Below are 20620 nucleotides of genomic sequence, written 5' to 3'. Positions count from 1 at the left end.
TGGGTGTATTTACATGCAAGTGTGTGCGTGTGTGTGTGTTGGATGAGTTTGAGAAAGTGGGCATGCAGATGGGCAACACTATGCTGCTAGATAACTGGGGCTCTGATGAAAGGCTACTGGACGATCGGGACCAGAGATGTTTCCAGTGAACTCATCGTCCTGGATTCAGGTGCGTGTTCTGCAGGGTGTGGTGTGGGCTGCCCTGTGCAGTGTGTGTTGTGGATTTGTGCGGATTCTAGGCCTTGCTCAGCTGAGACTGGGAGACTCCAAGGATTTGTGCTTCGATGGTTCCTTCTTTCTACAGGGGAGCACATTCAGGCCAGAGCGGGGTGCAACTTGTCAAAGCCACACACTCCTGGCTCCCTTTCCAGTGTGCAGGCCCCAGCTTCTGCATGGGGACGGAACAGTTCTAAGGGGACAGAGCAATGCTTCATTCAGAAAGCACCCCTTGGGTGGTGGCCCCCGTGGCAGAAAAAGATGAAAAACTGCATGGCCCTGACCGAGAGGTGTTCCCAGAGTCCGCTTCCAAGTGCTCATTTCCATCTCAGGCGAGGTCCCTGAGCCACCTGCCTCTTCCCTTCTAATCCTGGCAGAAGAGATGTCAAGGAGTTGAAAAAGGAAGGGGAGGAGGACAGCTGATATTTACCGGGAACTAACAATGCAGCAGGCATGGTACATCCAGTGTACATTTACTCACTTAATCCTTAAAATAACTCTCTAGGTAGCTACGATTATCATCATACCCATTTTATAGATGAGAAAACTGAGGCACAGAAGGTTAAAGAGATTGCCCAGGGTCACAGCTAGTCAGGGCAGATATTCTGGCCCCCATGCTGCAGAAAAGCCCTTCTGAGCACTGACTGGCCCAGGCCCAGTGCCCTCGGGGAAACTGTTGTCCCTCTTAGAGCCTCGGGGTCCTTCTCAGTGCAGAGGTGGGGCTCCGTGACCTGCCGCTGGTCCCTGCAGCCTTGACCTGATTCCTGACCCCCACCCCTATCCTGACCTTCAGTCTGTGGGCCCTGTGCCTCCCTCTCCCTCTGCACCCTGCTGCGGCCCCCACCCACCCACCACAAACCCTGCCATAGAGCCCCAGTGATGACGATTGCCCCTTCTAATTGCAGCCGCGCTCCCAAAGCCACGTTCGGTTATCACAGAGGGTGCAGATCTCGAAGCTCAGCCTCCTCAGTCCCAGGCCCTCGGGGCCAGCTCAGGAACGGAGGGAATTAATTACATTTTTCCCATCCCCTTCTTTTAAAGTAGGGGAACGGGCCAGCACGTCCCGGGGGAGAGGGAGGTAAGCAGAGGCTGTGGAAGGGGGGCCCCCACCCCCAAACCAGCAAGCCTCTCCCCAGCGGGCGGAAGGGAGGGTGAGGCTGGCCTCTTATTGATTTAGTCTGGTCGAGGCTGGGACTGATTTGGAGCAGAGGGAGAGGAAGGGGTTGGGGGCGGGGTAGGGGCCATGGCAGGTTGGGGGAAATGGAGGAGGAAGGGAGAGGAAGGGACGGCTGTCTGTCAGCCTGACGGACAGCCCTGAGATTTGCCTTCAGATAAAACCTTACAGATGTGGAGGTCGGTATTGATTTTGAGTTAGTAACGGTAACGTACCAAGAAGTAATACATTAGTGAAAGCAAGGTCACCCGGAAAAAAGTCAAACCCACCCGGGGAGAGGCCTTAGCATTCTTGAGGGGGGTGGATTACTGCATCAAACCTGAACTTCCTCAAGTTGAAAAGTTTGCAGGCTCCGGACCTCAGCTGTGCTCCTAACTGTGGGCCAATGCTTTCTGCTTCTGCAGGCCAAGAGGGGAGCCCTAGAGGTCCCCGGGAAGCCAGAGACCAGCGAGGGTCATTTAGGCCCGTAGGGCTCTGTGCAGTGAGGTTGCCAAACCTCTCCTTGTGTGCTCTCCAGCACAGTTGGTGGCAGGGAAAGAGCACAGCTAGGGACCCGGGAGGCCCGGGTGCAAATCCCAGCTCTGCCACTTACTAGCTGTGTGGTTGCGGCTGAGTCCTTTTGCTTCCCCGTGTCTCAATTTCCCCATCTGCATAATGGGAGTAATGATACCCCATCTGCTTGAGGAGTCCATGAACTGACCAATATATGACTCAGGCCCTGTGGTCTTCATCGGTGAGTGTTCTCCCCTCCCGCCGCTCTCCAGTTGGGTCCTGTCCCATTAGCTTAGACGCTGCCCTGCCTGGAGACAGGGGGTTGGATGAAATGGAAGCCCTTTGATCCACAGACCCCCAGGGACTCTGGAAGAGAGTCAGCCGCAGCAGCACATCCTCCATTCACACCTTCCCCAGATGTGGATTTGATTTGATGTTCCAGGGCAAATCCCATTGAGCAAATCCCATTATGGGAAAGTGAGCTGTCTGTTCACGGCCAAGGGTCCAAGGCCTCCTGAGCCACCGGGCACCACCCAAGCCCCTTCTGAGAAAGGACTGCAAGAGCGCTTGCAGCTCCTGGAATTTTCACTCTCCACCTTCACCTTCTTGCTATTTCCTAAATCTGCTGAGTGTATCTTGTGGTTCAGCCCCCTCAGCCCCAGGGACCTTGGGGCCTTGGCACTTGCTGTTTCTCTGCCTGGAAAGCTCCCCTGTCTGGTCCTCTCAGGGCTGTTCTTTCTGGTCTTGCTGGGTATCACATCTTTGGGGAGGTCCTGCCTGACTATCCCACATAGCCCCTTATTTTTCCTCCATAGCATTTATCAGTATCATAAATTATATTATTCGTTCACTTGTTTATTGTCAACTTCGTTCCTTAGGCTGACACCACCAGGAAGGCATGGGATTGGCATTTTTCATGGCTGTGTCCCCAGTGCCTGGCTCGGTTTCTGGTATATCATAGGTGCTCAGTAAATGTTTTTAAAGGAATAGGTATGAATTCAGCAGAGGTTTTCTGAGCTCAGAATATGTAGCAAGCACCACGTAGGCGCTGGGGCTACAGAGATGAACAAAACGCAGTTTATCCTGCTCTCAAAGAGCTCAATACTCCAGCACTAGCTCCAGACTGGCACAGAGTAGCACTCTACGAAATGCTTGTGGGATGAATACATGAATGAATGAAGGATATCTTCAAGAAATAACGCATTGTTTGGGAGAGCTGGGATGTAAAAGTGCAAGGTAGAAAGGGGTGAAAGGAGTTGGGACAGGCAGCTAGAGGTCTGGTCACTAGGAGCTTTTGATGAGAGGTAATGGGGAGCCATTGATAATTCTTGAGTGATATTGTCAGATTGGGCGGCAGTTCTGTGTAGGTCTCTGTCTTAGAGGATGAGTACTGGGTCTACACGTAGCTCTCAGCCTGTCTCAAAGCATCCTCATCCGCTTCCTAACCATCCCCCCATCCCTCCCCTCCCATCATTCCGTCTGGACTTGGCATCTTGGGAATGGGCAGGAGGGAAGGATCAAACTGGAATCTCACGGAGCTGACAAACCCTCCCAGGAGTCTCCCAGCCCCCGACGACTGTCCTGAAAGAAGGGATCTGGAGCCTGTGTGTTTTTTCTGAACCCCTAAGTCTATTATTGGAGTCCAGGCCTCCTTTGAGCAGGGTGCGGGGTCCGTGTTTGTGTTGGGCCAGAAAGGAGATGGGTAGGAAAAGGTCTAGACTGAGAACTCCAGGGCAGAGTTAGATTCCTGAGTTTGCCCTGGGACCTTGCTCTCATCCCCAAGCCCTTAGACACTCTTCAAGCTAAGGAGATCCCATCTTGACAGACAGAAAGCAACAAACACAGGCCCGCAGTGTCAGACACCCTCACATACTCCTACCCCAACACCCTACTGTTGACCTGACCACGACAAAGACCTCAGAAGCACATTGAACACAGAGCGAGCTAGGGAGACCTCAGCTCCCTAAAGTAGTGCTAGTGTCCAGAGGACTCCAGACACTCCCCAGCCCAGCCTCCTGCCTCCCGGGCAGACTTTCTCCTTCTTGCAAACACATTCCAGTGTGTCTTTGCCATCTTGATGAAGTTGACACACCCCTATGACACCCCTATGTCCCACCCAAATCTCCCTAGCTGCGTGGAGATGAAGACTAGACCGTTGACAACCCCAGCTGGTCTGAGCTCTGAGGTCTGAACTCTGGCTCAGAGGGAAAAGGTGGAGGAGGGGAGACCCCCCAGGGCTGAGGGCATGGGGGAAAGAATCAGGCATAGGCTCTGCTCAAGACATTTCAGAGGACCTAAGCTTCCCCCAGAATAAGGGACCCCACCCCACTCACCCCCCCTTAGCTGCCCAGGAAACAAACTACTGCTGGTGCTCGGATTGAGACCCTCTGAAGTAATCAGATGCCTCAACCTCATTCTTTCTTGAGAGCTGAACTTGACATTTTGCAGGTGAGCCAGGGTCAGGCCTGCTGTGAGATCTAGGGAAGCCACGCCCCCTTTGCAGGCCTCAGTTTTTTCATCTGAGAAATGGGCATCCTAGCTTTGCCTCACACAACTCCGTGGGGTTTTGGCTTGGGAGGGTCAAATGAATTAACTGCTCAGGGATACTCCTGAGGTTACACAGCTGGTAAACGGAAGAGCTCGGTGTCTGTCCCTGGCCCGAAGAATCCATTGATGCCCTCGACTGTGGTGAGGCCTCAATAGCTGTGGCACAAGCCAGTAATAAAGGCAAAGGTAAAAATCTTCAGAAGGTGTCTAGTCGGCAAAACGATCACTGCTCCAATGCCCGCAGCCTGCTTTCTTACCCTGAAGGGGGAGTTAGGGAACTCAACTGTGTGCCCAGCAGGGATTGCCACGTGGTTCTCCATTTCGGTGCTGGGCAGATTATCAGCAAAGCCGTCCCCAACTCATATCAGGGTCTTCCTCCCATAAAGGGCGGCATCACCAGAAGGTCATCAGGGGCCTGGGCCCTGCAGGTCAGGTTCACGAGGGCCTGCCTCTCCCTCCTGCCCTCTCCCCTGCCCTCCTCTGGACTAACTGGGACACGATGCCCTCTCCCTCCTGCCCTCTCCCCTTCTCTGCTCTGAACTGACTAGTACATTGTGCCCTCTCACTCTCCAGGAGCTCCTGCTGCGCCACCCCCAGCCCCGCCCAAGGAAAGCACTGCTTTTCCCGCCCCCTTTCCTGGAGAGCTGGACAGCAGGTTCCACCTCCCCCAGATTTCCTGGACTGCCAGGGATGACTGGACGCCCTCCTCTGTGTCCTTTGATAGATACGATGCCTGGATCACAATGCCATGTCTCTATGATCTTTGCTAGTAGCTTCCCTCACCCAACCCAGACCCTTTCTCCTCCTCTCCCGCCACCGACGGCAGGGACCATGGCTGTTTCTCCTCTGAAGTCTCAGAGCCTTCAGCTCTCAGCCTGGAGCCAGAGTCACCATCCATGCCTGTTTGTGGAGTAAATAAGTGAACATCCCAGTAAGTGAACACCTGGACCTCCATCCAGGTCCCCTAAGCTGAGTTTCTAGAGACAAGCTTCCCCTGGTAGTCTGTGTTGCCAGCACTGACAGTGAGTTCCTATTTGGGGAACCCGGCCAGGCAGGGAAGGAGGGGATGGCCACAGACCTCAGGAGCTGGTAGAATCAAAGGAAGAGGCCTGCAAGCCTCTTTGAAAGCACTGGCTGTGGGCTTTGGTGTCGAAGGGACAGGAAGCTCGGAGTCCAGAAAAGTGGCAGGCAGAGCAAGCCACACACAGTGACCCCAGACAGTTCAGAGTCCTGCTGTAACGTTCGTGTTAGAAGATGGGGCCATCCCAGTCTGATGGGGGAGGCACAGTTCTCTGAGCTTGGAGAACTCGCTGACTGATGGGAGAAGCCTCATTAGCCAGTTCGTTTATTCACGCATTCATTCACGCATTTATTCATTCAATAGACAGGCCCAGAGTGCCCCTTAGAGCCAGGCCCTGGAGCTAGAGAGGCGAGTAAGGCCCTGCTGAGCTCTCAGTGGAAGGAGGATCCCTGGGTCAGGACCCTCCTTCAAGAGAAACACCGAAGACCAGCAGCCATCCCATGCATGAGGGCACGCAATTCAGGTAAACTGAGGACCTCGAAGCGACAGAGATTTCAAGGGAACAACTCCGGCAAAGAGCATTCCAGGGCCAGCCTGGCATTGTGCCAGTGTGCTCATGTCTCTGGGGTCTGTCCGGTGAGCCTGGCACTAATGGCCTTTTCCCCACAGGTGATGAGCATCTTGAGCAACCCCAGCGCAGTGCCCCCGCAGCCACAGGCTGACTTCTCCATCTCCCCGCTGCATGGCGGCCTGGACTCGGCCACCTCCATCTCAGCCAGCTGCAGCCAGCGGGCCGACTCCATCAAGCCGGGAGATAGCCTGCCCACCTCCCAGGCCTACTGCCCACCCACCTACAGCACCACCGGCTACAGCGTGGACCCCGTGGCCAGCTATCAGTACGGCCAGTACGGCCAGAGTGAGTGCCTGGTGCCCTGGGCATCCCCCGTCCCCATTCATTCTCCCACCCCCAGGGCCTCCTGCTTGTTTGTGGAGAGCTACAAGGTGGTGTCAGGGTGGGGACTGTCCATTTTACAGATGGAAAAATTGAAGTCCAGCAAGACAGAACAGTTCACCTAAAATGACACTGAATTGAGCAAAGCCCAGGACATCTCCTGGCTAAGCCCCTGCTATGGCTCCAACAGAAATATAATACACAACACAACACTTAACATTTCTAGTGGTCACTTAACATTTCTAGTGGCCACATTTTAAAACATAAGAAGAAACAGGCCAGGAGTGGTGGCTCATGCCTGTAATCCCAGCACTTTGGAAGGCTGAGGCAAATGAATCACTTGAGCCCAGGAGATCGAGACCGGCCTGGTCAACATGGTGAAACTCTGTCTCTACTAAAAATACAAAAATTAACCAGGCATGGTGGCACGTACCTGTAATCCCAGCCACTCAAGTAGGTGAGGCACAAGAATCACCTGAACCCAGGTGGCTGAGGTTGCAGTGAGCCGAGATCACGCCACTGTACTCCAGGCTGTGTGACAGAGCAAGACTGTCTCCAAAAAAAAAAGAAAAAAAATTAAGGAGAAGAAACAATGGAATTATTTTTACTAACATTGTATTTAACCCAGTACATCCAAAAGAATATCATTTCAAAATGCAATTCATATATAATTATTGAGATATTTTACATTCTCTTCTTCATGCTATGTCTTTGACATCCTGTGTGTGTTTTACCCTTACAGCCCATTTTAATTCCGACACTGAGTTTTCAACAGAAATACTTGATCTGTATTTAAATTTCATATAGTTTACAATTGAGAAAAAAGACTTACACACCCAAAGTGTTCCAAATTGTAAGTTTTCCAACCACTAAATAACCCAATTGAAGACTGGTTTTTGACTTTAAATTAGTTCAAGTGAAATCAACATTTGAAATTCGGTTTCCCGGTTGCACTAGCCGCAGTTCAAGTGCTTGGTAGACATGGGCTGCTGGTGGCCACCGTGCTGGACAGCTCAGTGGGAGACCCTGCCCTTTCTGCCACAGGGCATGGGAAAGCTGTGTTTCCAGCTCTCTCCTCCACTCCAAACTCTGCAATGGTCCCGTGCACCCATCTGAGCTGCTATCCCCTTTGTGCCTTGCCTTGAAGCAGGGACCGTGGACCCTCAGACCAAAGGCTGGAAAACGCAGGTCTGAACACAGCCTCCGCCACCTGGCAAGGCCAGCAGTGGGGCACGCCCAGATGGGACAGGGAACTGGAGGTCACCAGTCACTCTTCCTGCCGCACCTCCCTGCAAAGGCCTCACCTGCTGGTGTCAAACTAATCAGAAGGGCGTGTGGCAAGAGGGTGAGGCCCCATCCCTGAGGGCATCCTCTCTCCCAGCCCAGCCCTGGGCCAGCCTTTCTGACCTCTGCTTCCTGCCCACCCCCCCAACCCACTCCTCCTCACGTGGCATTGGCCTCCACTGCCAAATGAGGGCCAGCTGTGTTGGCCTCCACCTCCCAGCTGTGTTCACAACCCTTCCTGTGTGTGTACATGTTTGCGTATGTGTATGTATATATGTGTATATGGGTGTTTGTGAGTACATATGTTGGGACATGTTAGAATTCATGTGTGTGTGCATGTGATGCATCTGAGTATTTCAACACCCATGTGTTACTGCATGCACATTTGCATATACGTGAATACACGCATGTGTCATTGGGCACGTGTGAGCATATGTGTATATGACTTCACATGCGTGCACATAAATGAGCATATTGTGCACACGTGATGTGCACATCTGTTTGTGTGTATGAACACATGTGCGCACACATATATGTAAGTATATGTGTCTGCTTAAACAAACATGTTTAAATGTGCATTCAAGTCTGTACATATGGTTGAGTGTGTCTTTATGTGTACCTGCATGTTTGACGTAGGTATGCATGTGTCAATTTGTAGATATGTATAATGAACACGTATGCGTGTGTATAGATGCATTTGAGTGTGTAAATGTGTGACTGTGCATGTGTATAGCCGTGCATTGGGGCATGTACACATGCTTCAGTGATTGTGTTTGGGAGTACCTGTGTTTGGACACACATACTCTGTGTGCAGTGTGTAAACAGGGGTGAGCGTATGAGTGCATGTTTGGGTATGTCATAGGTGTGACTGTGTGTACGTGTGTATGGATGTACATCTGGGTGTAGACATATACCATGTATAACTGTGTGTGTATGAATGTGTACGTGGGGGTCTGCGTGTATATTTGAGAGCAGGGTGCATGCATGTGCATGGGAGAATTTCCGGAGGGTCCCAGGGTGACCTCCTGACCCAGCCCATGTTCCTGGGCATGGAGCAGGGCACACATGCTCTTGATAAATATTTTAGAGTGACCTCAGCGGCAGCAGCAGCGCCGGCCTGGGGCGGGGGTTAGTCACACCTAAGCTCGGTGCCCTGATCCAGGGGAGCCTGCTCAATTCGGAAATAAAATTAACCCCAAAGTCAGCATGGGGGCGGCAGGGGAGGGGATCAAAAGGGAAGAGGCCTAGGAGGCGAGAAAGGAGGGTTTGTTCTCTTGCTTGGGCAAAGCCAGCCAGAGCAGCTTCCTCCTCCCCCACCTCCCCCAACTCCATTCTTCTCCTTTCCATCCTCTCCTTCCACTCCCTTCTCCTCCTCCTGTCACTCCCCTTCCAGCTCCACCCCTGCTGCCCTGGCTTCTCTGGGAATAGCTCAGAGCTCCTCTTGGCCACATTCTCCAGCCCTCCCCAAAGGGAGCCCAGCACAGGCCCCACCTCACCCCACAGAGACTCCAGGCCTGAGCTGAGAGGGAAGGACTGGAGGAAAAGTCCCCTCCTCTGCCACCAATTAGTGTGGGCCAGCCACACACTTGCCTCTCTGAGCCTCAGTCTTCCCATCTGTGAAATGGAGGCCACAGATTAGACTTAGCCATCTCAGAGTGTTTCCATTGCACCACCTCCCTCTCCTTTGGCATTTTGGAGGCCCCGAGACACATCGTGTTCCCACTAACCACTTGCCCCACATCCCTGGGCAACTTAATCCATCTGTGGATGGGATGCCCCGGCGTGTGTGCAACAGTCCCATGTCCTGGACTGTGCCCATGTATGCCCAGGTCCACCTGTCATCCCTTGACGCCTGTCCTCTGCCCAAGTTCATCCCACAGGGCACTGGGCAAAATGCGTGCTCCTCATTCATGTCATTCTCTAAGTTATTTGTCCCCAGGTTGCAGGTGCAAAAATGAGGCTCAGAGAGGCTAGGTAGCTTCTCCAAAATCCCACAGCATGGCAATGGTGGACCCAAAGTCTCCTAACTTCAAATCACAGATTTGTGGAGGCCACTCAGCAGCGATACACACCTGAGCCCACCCACGCGTGGATTCACGTCCACGGCTTCACATGCACCTGCATATGGACAGATGCACACGCAGAGAGAGGGGTTTATATATGAGTGTTCACTAATGTGTAGACACACAGCTTTAAGATACAAATATACAAAATGTGCATGTGTAAAGGAAGGAGGAATGGCCGTTTATTGAGCATCTACTATGGGTCTGGCATTTCATCCTCATGCCACCCTATGCAGTGCACGTGGTTATTCCCATTGGACGGATGAGGAACTGGGATCCAGAGAGGCTGTTTGCCCAAGGCCTCCCGGCAGCCCATACCGATGTGTACACAGCCACACCTGCAGCCTGATCCCTGGAGAGCCACCTTCAGGTGTGCATTGAGCGAGCATACACATGGGCCAAACCCTTAGGCACCAGAGTCCTCCCCCTCCTCTCCATGGGCTTCTCATCTTCCCAGGGACACCCTCACTCCTTTTCCTGCTCTGGCCATTGTCCATCCACCTGTCTGTCTTCCCTCATCTCTGGAGGGGTGGGGGCAGGGGCCCAGGGATGGGGCACACGGAAGATTAATATGGCCCTGGTGTTCCCAGAGGCCAGGGCCGTACTAACGATGGGGCTGATAGAACGCAGAAGTGTGAAAAGAATTTTAATAGATCTGACAAGTCTAATAAGAATTTGTGTCTAGAAGGGTCCTCCTCTGGGGCTGCGAGCTGACGAGGCGCTGACGGCTGAGATTGTTTACCGGTTGGCATCACCACCACATCTCCTGCCAACTCCCAATTAATCTAATTTGAGACATTTAGAGCCCAGGCATGGGCACGAGGCGGAGGAGGGGAGATGCGTAAGACAGAGGGACAGGGAGCGCCGTTGACGGAGGCCGTAATAAGAAATGTCACAGCCCTGCCCTCGCTGGCCCTTCGGCTCCACCCCAGGAAGAGGCAGGTTCTGTAGCCTGTTGGGTGCCCTTGAAGTTGGCAGGGTCGTCAGGAAAGTTTGGCTTCCTGGTGTTTCCTTGGCTACCTAGACAGGGCCTGGCAAGCTCCTACTGTGTGCTGGGCCATGGGCTGGTCACTGGGAGAGGCTGACAAGGATAAGGCGCACAGAGTGGCCAGAGGCACAGGCAGGACCAATGCAGGTTCCTCCATGACACACACTGCATGTGACTCTGGGACAGTGACTTCTCTGTGCCTCAGTTTCCACATTTATAGAAGGAGAACACTCGTAGCTAAAGCACTTGAAAGAAATGGGTGTGGTCATGCCTGCCAGCGCACAGTAGGTGGTCCACAAGTGAGGGTGCTCGCTTTGTTGTTCTCATTATTATTCAAAGCCAGCGAAAATTAGAACGACCATATTTATCCAAAGGATAGGAATCAGTGTATCAAAGGGATACCTGCACTCCCATGTTTATTGCAACGCCATTCACAATAGCCGAGATATGGAATCAACGTAAGTAGCCATCAACGGATAAACAGATAAAGAACATATAGTCTATATACCCAGTGGAATACTATTCAGCCATAAGAAAGAATAAAATCCTGTCATCCACAGCAACATGGATGGAACTGCAGGTCATTTTACCAAGTAACATAAGCCAGGCACAGAGAGACAAACATCACATGTTCTCATACGTGGGAGCTAAGAAGCTTGACCTCATGGAGACAGAGTCAAATGATGGCTACTAGAGGCAGGGAAGCAGGGAGGGGGATGAAGGGAGGTTGGTTAATGGGTGCAAACATACAGTTAGATAGAAGGAGTAAGTTCTAGTATTTGATAACAGAGTAGGGTGACTACAGCTAACAACAATGTATTGTATATTTCAAAATAGCTAGAAGAGAGGACTTGAAATGTACCCAACACATAGAAATGAAAAATACTGGGCCAGGCTCAGTGGCTCACACCTGCAATCCCAGCACTTTGGAAGGCCAAGGTGGGCAAATCACCTGAGATCAGGAGTTTGAGACCAGCCCGGCCAACACGGCGCTGTCTGAAAACTACAAAGATTAGCCAAGTGTACTGGTGGGCACCTGTAATCCCAACTACTTGGGAGACTGAGGCAGGAGAACTGCTTGAATCTGGGAGGCGGAGGTTACAGTGAGTCGAGACTGCGCCATTGCACTCCAGCCTGAGAGACAGAGCGAGACTCCATCTCAAAAAAACGAAAAACAAAAAAACAGAAAAGAGAAATCCTGAAGGTGATGGATGCCCTAAACAGCTTGACTTGATCATTACACATTCTATGCATGTAGCAAAACATCACAGGTACCCCAATGAATCTGTGCAAATATTATGTATCAATTGTTTAAAAAGCCAGAGTTCTCAGCCCACCCACAGGAATAGCTGGAGAGGTTGGTGTGAGAGGCTGGCATGGTGTGAAGTAAGGAGGGGAGGCAGTGGCTGCTGTGACTCAGGGAAACTGTCACCTGCCTCGGCGGTGTGCCCTTGGACAGATCACTTATATTGCCTGGAGCAGAACATGGGATCAATGTAGAATTTGGGGTGTAGAGCACCTCGTGCACTCTAAAATGTTGTGCATGTACAAAGGGTTATTCTCTAGGAGTCTGCAGGGGTGGCTGGGAGCTAGGCTCAGACTGCCTGGGTTTGAATCCTGGCTCCGCAACTTATGAACTGTGTGATCCTTGAAGTGGTGCAGTCTCTCAGAGCCTCAGTTCCATCATCTGTAAAATGCAGATACCACCACTACCAGCCTCATAGAGTTGTTGTGAGAGTTAAATGGAAAATGAGCACAAAATGCTTAGAACAGGACCGGGATAGAACAAGCTCTCTGTAAACACTGGCTCTTCCTCTTTCTATTCCTACTGTCCCTCTAAGAATGAGGCTTCTTAACGGGATGGACCCTGGAGTCCGGGTAAGGCAGGCTCCCAGTGGTAGAGTTGGTGTGGCCAGGGCTGCACGGTCCCCCCAAAGCCAGAGATGGGAATGGCCCTACCCTCACACAGAGGAAGGGGCAGACCCAAGGCAGGGCCGGGCTGGCTGCCACCAACTTTGCTCTACCAACTGGGAGCCTGGAGGCCAAGTGACTTCAGAGGAAGGCTGGCAGTCCCCCAGGGCTCAGCTCAGACCCTAGACAGACTTAACTTTCCTCTCATCACCCACCCTGGAGCCTGGTAAGCAGAGGGGCACAGAGTTCAGACACTCCAGAGAGACCCCAGGGCATTTGCACATCCTTTGGGAATGTCGAGGGCCAAGCCCCTGCGTGCTCTGTAACCACCATCTTAAAGAACACTGTCTCACTTCATCCTTTTAGCAGCAGCCCTGGAGGAAGCTGAACTTTGTTTTCCCCATTCTACAGACAAGGAAGCAGGTCTAGAAAGGTCAGGTGATGTGCCCAGGGCCACATAAGCGGGAGGTAACTGGGACTGCAGCCACCTCATCTGCTGCTCCATCTCCTCCTGCCCGCATCAAAGGCCATGTTTGCTTACTAAATCCCAATCCTAGTCTTCCACTGCTTCCAAACCCACATCTCTCGAGCTCACAATGTGCCAGGCACAGTACTAGCTAGCCACTTTGTACGCATTTCTCCTTTAACCTTCATAACAGCTCCTCAGATAGGTGCTGTTACGATCCCCAATTTACAGACAAGGAAACAGGTTTGAATAGATGAGGTGGGATGCCCCAGATCACACGTTAAAAATTGGCATGTGCGGGATTTGAACCTCTGTCATTTGAGCCACTAGGCAATACGGCCTCCCATGGCTCAATGATTGGCACTGCCCACCTGGCCTCCCTGGCCTCATCCTCAGGCCATGCCTATCACCTTTTGGCTCCACCCACCTGCCCTAGGCAGAAACCTCCAACCTTGGGGAAGCATGTGGAATGCTACAGGGTCCCCTGTGGGCAGGTGACAGAACAGGTGTTGAGCCAGGCCTCGTAATTCCTAATGCAGTATTCGTTCCATCTTCCTCTTGCTTCTGGATCCTACAGATCCCAGGGGTTTGGACTGGCCACAGCCACAGATCCCAGCTTGGGAGGCAGCATCCCTGTGCCTCTGGAGGCCTTGGCCACACCCCAGCCAAATCATTTGGTCAAGGCTGATTTCTGTTGTAGCCTCAGAAAGGCAGAATTAGTACAGTCAAGACAGAACACATGTACATGCAGGTCAAGGGTCATCCCTGCACATACACACATATAGAGACAGGTACCTGGCTCAGTTGGAACTCACCTGTACACAGTGCCTGCACATGCACTGGCATTCCCAAAGTTCATCTATTCACAAAGGTGCACACAACTCACACACACATGTGCACGTGTGTGTGCAAATGTTGCTCTTGTGTGGACATTCATGTGCAGGCCAATTATTCAAGGAAGTTCTTGTTTCCGTTGTTCACACACACAAATATGCACCACTCTCAGGCACGTACACCCTCAGACACTCATCTGTCTCCTCTGGGTGACCAGATGGACAGAGCTGTAAATCTCAGCTCCCTGCGTATCTGTGTCCTGGCTCCTTCTGCATGGATCCCTCAGCTCACCCACAGCCACTCTGGCCTCGCAGCAAAGGTCTTGCTTTGCCTTATCTGTAAGCTGGGCACAGATAGAAAAGGCAGAGAGACCTTGCCCTCATCATTATCTGCACTCAGGGATTCACAGGGCCTTATCCATAGCAGGTGTATGTAGTGGGCTTATTGAGGGGTGGTTAATTCTTTTCTCAGCAACGTGGATAATCTTCTGTGCCTCTCTAGGAACTTACCAGAGAGCTGGGCACACAATGCATTAAATAAATATTTGCTAAATGATTGGAGAGGAGGTGAGAGAAAGAGCTTCATGAAGAGATGGATAGATGGAAGGATGGATGGATGGATGGACAGATGGATGATGGATGAGTGGATGAGGTATGGATAGAGGATGGATAGACAGAGGGCTGGATGGATGGATGGATGAAGGATGAGTGGATAGAAGGATGGATGGATGGATAGATGGATAGATAGATGGATAAATGGATGGATAGAAAGACAGAAAATGGATAAATGGATGGATGGATGGATGGATGGATGGATGGACAGAATGGATGGGTGGATAGATGCATGGATATGGCTGGATGGATGAGAGGATGAGTGGATAGAAGGTGGAAGGATGATGGATGGATGAAAGAAAGGATGGATAGACATGGATGGATGGATGGATGGATGGATGGATGGATGGATGGATGTAAATAGAGTGAATGGAAGAATAAACAAAAAGAACCTCGATTTCTAGCAGAGTCTCTTCTTTTTTCCAGCTGCTGTTGATTATCTGGCCAAAAACGTGAGCCTCTCCACCCAGCGTCGCATGAAGCTCGGGGAGCACTCTGCTGTGCTGGGACTTCTGCCTGTGGAAACTGGCCAGGCCTACTAGGGCCCCCGGGGCGACTTGCCCCAGCCCAATTCCCAGCCCAACCCTAACTGACCCCTGAACCTCCCAGCCTTGCCTCCTCATCCCCCGGGAGTCCTAGGGGGCCAAGAAAGGAACCCACCTGCTTCTCATCACTGGCACCCTGGAGATAGACAGCCAGCTTGTCACTCAGCTGTGGTTAGGGATCCAGAGTGATGCCCTTGGAGTCTGCTCCCCACTTTCCCCAAGGAGGGTTTCTGGTCAGCCTGAAGTCCTCCCCTGTCAAATCCCATGGTGGCCTCTGTGCCATCTCAGGCATGGAGATCAAGGCCCACCTAGAACACCTTGGGCACCCAGAGGAGGACGATGCCTGAGAGGAAGTCCTGCAGCCCTTTGGACCCAACTCCAGAGGGTGCCCTAGCTAGAGGTGGATGTGAAGCATTCAGGGCTACTCTCAGCTGGATGCACTGGGAGCCAGCCCTCCAAGGAGGTTCTCGGGCTCAATGTCAGAACGGCAGCCCTTTCCTCCTCTAGACATTGGGACTCCAGCAGAGAGGGGACCCTGGCTTTGGGGTCTTCCCAGGGGAGTCAGCAGAGGGGCAGTCTCACCCCCACCCAGGAATTTGAAGGACTTCAGAACCCTCCCCAGACACCTCTACTAGGTGTACGGGGAAATCTAGCACAGTCAGGGAGACTGGGGAGACCAGGAAGAGGCTTAACCAGAGGGTAAGGGCACATGGGGGTGGGGCTTGTCAGCCATGGGCCTGCCCAGGATACAAGGACCCAACTCAGGCTTCTGGAAGCAGAGGGCTCTTAGCCTGAAGCCCAAGTTCCCACCATGTCCAACCCATCTGGGGCCTGGGGAACCCACAGAACTTTTCAGTTTCCTTCATTAGCTGAATCAGATGAGATGGGGAGGGGATAAAGTCTTGAGGATACATGAGTGGAGGAGCATGAAGTCGGCTCAGAAGGGACTTTCACAACCAGGTCCCTTTGTTTGTGGGAGGGCAAGCCTTTGTTGCCCAAGGCTTCAGCTCTCTGCCTGCAAGTCCACACCCCAGGGAGCTGAGATTTTGCCCAAAGCCTTCCACAGAGGCCCGAGCCCATCCTTACCATGCCCCATCCTCTAGGAAGAGGCCTCCATCTTCCCCAGACCCCTTTCCGTTTCTGGGGATGCAGAGAGCTACCCTCAGAGCTTTGGAGGAGGGTTCTAGACTGGACAGGGGTTGTTTGCCCCACAGACAAGAAGATTCCCCCTGGCATGTTGTTAGGGGCATATTGTTGCCCTGCCCAGAGTAGCATCTTTCAATGTTGCCTCTGTCTTAGCCAAGAGGTCCCCGCCTCCTGATCTGGCACAGCTGAGCTGAGGCAGATGTGACCAGTTTTCAAGCTACCACCCCTGAGCAGAGGGAGATGTCAACAATTCCAGAGGAGAGGGAAGAGGCACCTTCCTTGACCACGCCAGTGGCCTCCTGAAGTTCCATTCTCTTAAGAGTTGGGACCTTGAGGGGATGATTCAAACCCCTGATTCCTCCTTCCTGGGAACTTCTTATCACCTTTACCTATTTATCAAAATCATCATACCTATTTACCATCACTGTCGCTGTAATCTACATTCCATCACCTTTATCAGGTGCTGCTGAGTACAAAGTACTTGGGATGGGAGACACAGCACTGAATTCACAAACATTAGACCAAACTGCTTGTCCCCCCACGTCTTTGCTCAATCCATGCCTCTTGCCCTCAGCCAACAAGACATTCCTAGAGGGAAAGGGCTGCTGCTCTGGGAGTCAACCTGAGTTCCTCCCTCCTGGGGAGCTGGGTTGGCAAGATTCTAGGACAGTCTCCTACGTGGACGTCACCTCTGTGACAAATGTTCACCTGGTTCTCATCTTCAGACTTGGTCATATCAAGCCTGTCCTGGACCATGGCCAGGCTGGCTCATATCTCTGGTTTAGAGAAACCAGTGAATAACTGGAGACAAACAGACTCTTTGGTAGCAGCAGACACATGTGACCCATCACGGTCAACCAAGGTTGCAACCGGAGCGTCCACTGCAGAAAACTTTTGGTTCTTCATGTTTGGGACAAAAAAGAAGGCTCTGTTGTCCCTTGGTAACCCAGTCCCTGCTTTTGTAGCTATCACAGCAGAAAGCAGCTCTTCCTGAAGACCACTCTTCATCCACATTCCTTGAATGGCCAATCCTTCCACCTGGAGGCCTGGCTCAGAAAGTGTCTGAGTCTCCTGACACCTTCTATGACTCAGGAGCAGGGATCTCAGGCAGGTGACATCAAAGCCACCCAGCCCTATCCCCAGGAGGTGACAGTCCAATGCTAGGACCAATCCCAGACGTCTGATCCCGATGGTGAAATGGAACCAAGACCTGCTTGGGAATAAACCAAATGATTTCTCATAACGTTGAACATAAGTTCTCCCAAGCCATCATCTTGGTAGAAAATGGGACTTATTCCTTGAGGGGCCCCACCTGCTTCAGAAAGAGGCCCTTGATCCTGATAGGTTCTCTCTAAAACCCCTATATTAACGTGTCTGGCCAACTTGGGTCATAAAATTCAGCCTTGTGTTGGCAGTTTGAAACATCACGAGAGGTGATGTTGAACGAGAGACACAAGGCCTCCATCTCTTTGGGGCTGACCACAGCCTGAGAAAGAAGGCCTGGGTTCCAGTGGCCAGGCCGTCCCAGATACAACCCCCATCCATCCCTGTAAATAGAGTCTGTAGCAAAATAAGAGCTGCTTCCTCCGACTTATCACAAGTCGCTGTTGGTCCTCTCTAAGGGGGGCTCTCTTTTGAGTTCATTGTACAATAGTTGGAAAACGTGGTGATGTGCTGTTCGTTTATAGAAAGTTGACTTTTTATAAATATATATATATATATACTAAAAAAGGAAAGAAATCCCCCACAGTGCGTGTCGTGCTAGTGCCAGAGACCATCTGTAGGGATATATCTTCATATTGTGTGTTCAAATTATGCATTCCAGGCTCTAGTGGGTTCTTTCATTCTTGTTCCTTTATTTTTCTCATTGGTATTTCTCTCTCGCTATATAAAGAAAAAAAGAAGTGATGTGTAAGAACCAAGCTATGCTTTTGTACTTCCATTTTATACTTGATTTACCTTTGATGTTCTTTTGCCAGAGGAACACGAAAGGGCAGAGCAAACAGAGAACTAGGGGAATAAGAGAGAAGGAAAGAAGAATGGAGAGAGGTTTGCCCAGAAGGAAAATGAAGAGTCAGATTGAAATCTGACTCTGGCTTGAGAACAGGACAGATCCCAGAGTTTGACCACTCTGCCAGAATCCAGTGTTTTAAGATGGAGTTGGTGAAGTATCCAAGATTTTGGATCCTGGGACTCAGTGAAACTCCATCACCCAACTAAAAAGATGTTCTCTGGGACCTCTCTCAGCCTGATGTTCTCGTCAAGCTCCCGAATGTGTCTCGCACTGCTGGACACTTTTTTGGGGGTACACAGCTCTTCTCTCCTCCCCTCCTGCAGAGGCACCAAAACCAAGACCAAATGGGGGTTCTCTAGCCGCCAACTTGAAACGCTCTGAGACTTCCGTGTATTTGATGCTTCTTCAAGTCAACTCTGACATGGCCAATTCCCTGACCTGGGAAATATCTACATAGTACTCTAGATCATTCCTTCTTCCTAGTAACTGCAACTTTGTTGCTTCCATGTTTGACTCACAGCCATTTTCCCCCATGCAGAAGTGAGTGGGTGTAAGTGAGGGTGTGAGTGGGGTGTGTGCGTGGGCATGTGGGCGTGAGGTGTGTGTTTAAATATAATCGCACCATAATTTATTCAGCTATATGGAGTAGTAGATTAGAAAGAGAAACTGGTATTTGCTTTAACTACCTGCTGCTTGTAAGCGCTTCCTCTGTAACTCAGGCGTAACTGTTACACATTAAAAGAAATTAAAAGCATTTTGAAGGTTTCGTGTACTCAATTGATTGTCATTATGCAGCTGCTCCAAAAGGGACTCTGAGGGGTGTCCAAGAAGCCTTTGGACCTAATTTAGAGGATCAGGGTAGAAACTGTGTTTCTCTTGCTCCCCACTGTGTCCTCTAGTGCCAAGCAGCTGCGAGATTTCTAGTGAATGCCTAATCAATATTTGATCAATGGATGCTGTTGCTTTAAGCCTCTCTGTGAGCTCACAGAAACAGCACAGTGTCAAAGAATAAGGTGAAACTTTAGTTCTCTTCACCAAAAGAAACTTTTCCTGCTGCTAAGCTTAGAACCCTCGGTGGCTCTCTCCTGTTACAAGGGATTTGGGAGGTAGAAGACAGCTCAGAAACTTACATATTGCTTGGAAGCATACAGGGATTCTCGGGCAATTTTCTGGTTTTGTTCTTTTTAGAGATGGGGTCTTGCTATGTTGCCCAGGCTGGAGTGCAAGGCTATTCACAGGTGTGATCATAGCACACCGAAGCCTTGAACTCCTGGCCTCAAGTGATCCTGTCAGCATCCTGAGTCGCTGGGACTACCAATATGCCTGGCTCTTTTTGAATTATTGATGGCGAGATCTCCAGAGAAAGCTGTAAGGGAATGAAGGAAGCAAGATAGGACAAGTAGAGAAGTTGAGCAAAGAGGTGGTTTTACCTGGCGTCCAGCTTCAACCTGATGCCACAAGGAGCTCTGGAGTGTGGATTGTAGTACCAGAGTAGTCCCACCTTGAGGCCAGGGGCTGGCCTTTTGTACTGCATCAGTCAGTCATTGACTGCTGGCTATCCCGGTGATGTGGGTGGGTGGGTGATGTGTAAGTGATATATAAACTATCTGCCCAAGCATCTCCAAAGTGGCTCTTGTGGGTTGCAAGCACTTCTGCAGAGAAACTAAGCCAAAGGTTTGTTGTTATGCAGGCAGCTCAGAGAGTGCCTGCATTGCTTGGAGGTGTCCATCACAAGTGCTGGGAAAGCAACACAACACATGAGGTGCTGAGTGCATGAGGCCAAGGAGCTCCACAACATAGCCTGCCCTTGGAGATCCCCCACTTAGGGAGCTTTCCTAGAAGCACCCCCTGCCCCCAGAGACCTTTGTGTACATCCCAAGGAAAACTGAGGAATGTAGTTTTCTACCCAGGCCCATGACTGCCCAGAATAAAATCAGGTTTCTGTATATAAAAGAAAAGAGGAGATGGTTATTGGATAGACAAGTATATCAGTCAGCTATTGCCACAATAATGCTGCATAACAAAGCAGTCTCTCTTCCTGGTTTCATTAATCTGCACACCTTATGGTGAATGAGTTTCAAAGCCTTTCCTTGGACAAAATTTGCTAGTGAGGGAAAGGAGTTCCTTAGATAAATGAAGCCACTGAGGTGGGAGGGACACACAGGACAGGGAGACCAAGTGCAATTGCACCTGCTGTGTGGCTGAATCTAGAGAATCTTGTCCTCCTGAGAGTACAGGTTCCACAGCTCCACCATTCCCCTCCCTAGGCTGCCACTGACTTACTCTGAACAGAGATCATTTTCCTACTCCTGACAATGTAAACAGCTACAATGGGGAGTGGGAACCCATTTCCCAA

At 51.2% G+C, this 20620-nt stretch overlaps 1 protein-coding gene across 4 annotated transcripts in view; it reads left to right on the top strand.

The window, feature by feature from the left end:
* Window positions 1-16224, top strand: part of PAX7 (paired box 7) — a 114676-nt gene extending 98452 nt beyond the window's left edge. For 2 of the 4 annotated variants that reach the window (XM_050791547.1, XM_050791553.1), the window contains exons 8-9: window positions 6120-6366; window positions 14986-16224. In XM_050791547.1, the coding sequence (XP_050647504.1) occupies window positions 6120-6366; window positions 14986-15101 (363 nt within the window). In that variant the 3' untranslated portion in view covers window positions 15102-16224. Of the gene's footprint in view, window positions 1-6119; window positions 6613-14985 lie in introns of those variants that run through there. The other 2 variants (XM_050791538.1, XM_050791529.1) reach the window with 1 other exon arrangement.
* Window positions 16225-20620: the final 4396 nt, after the last annotated feature.

Source organism: Macaca thibetana, chromosome 1 (assembly GCF_024542745.1).
Source record: "Macaca thibetana thibetana isolate TM-01 chromosome 1, ASM2454274v1, whole genome shotgun sequence".
Taxonomy (NCBI): domain Eukaryota; kingdom Metazoa; phylum Chordata; class Mammalia; order Primates; family Cercopithecidae; genus Macaca; species Macaca thibetana.
This window is presented reverse-complemented; position numbering and strand designations above follow the sequence as displayed.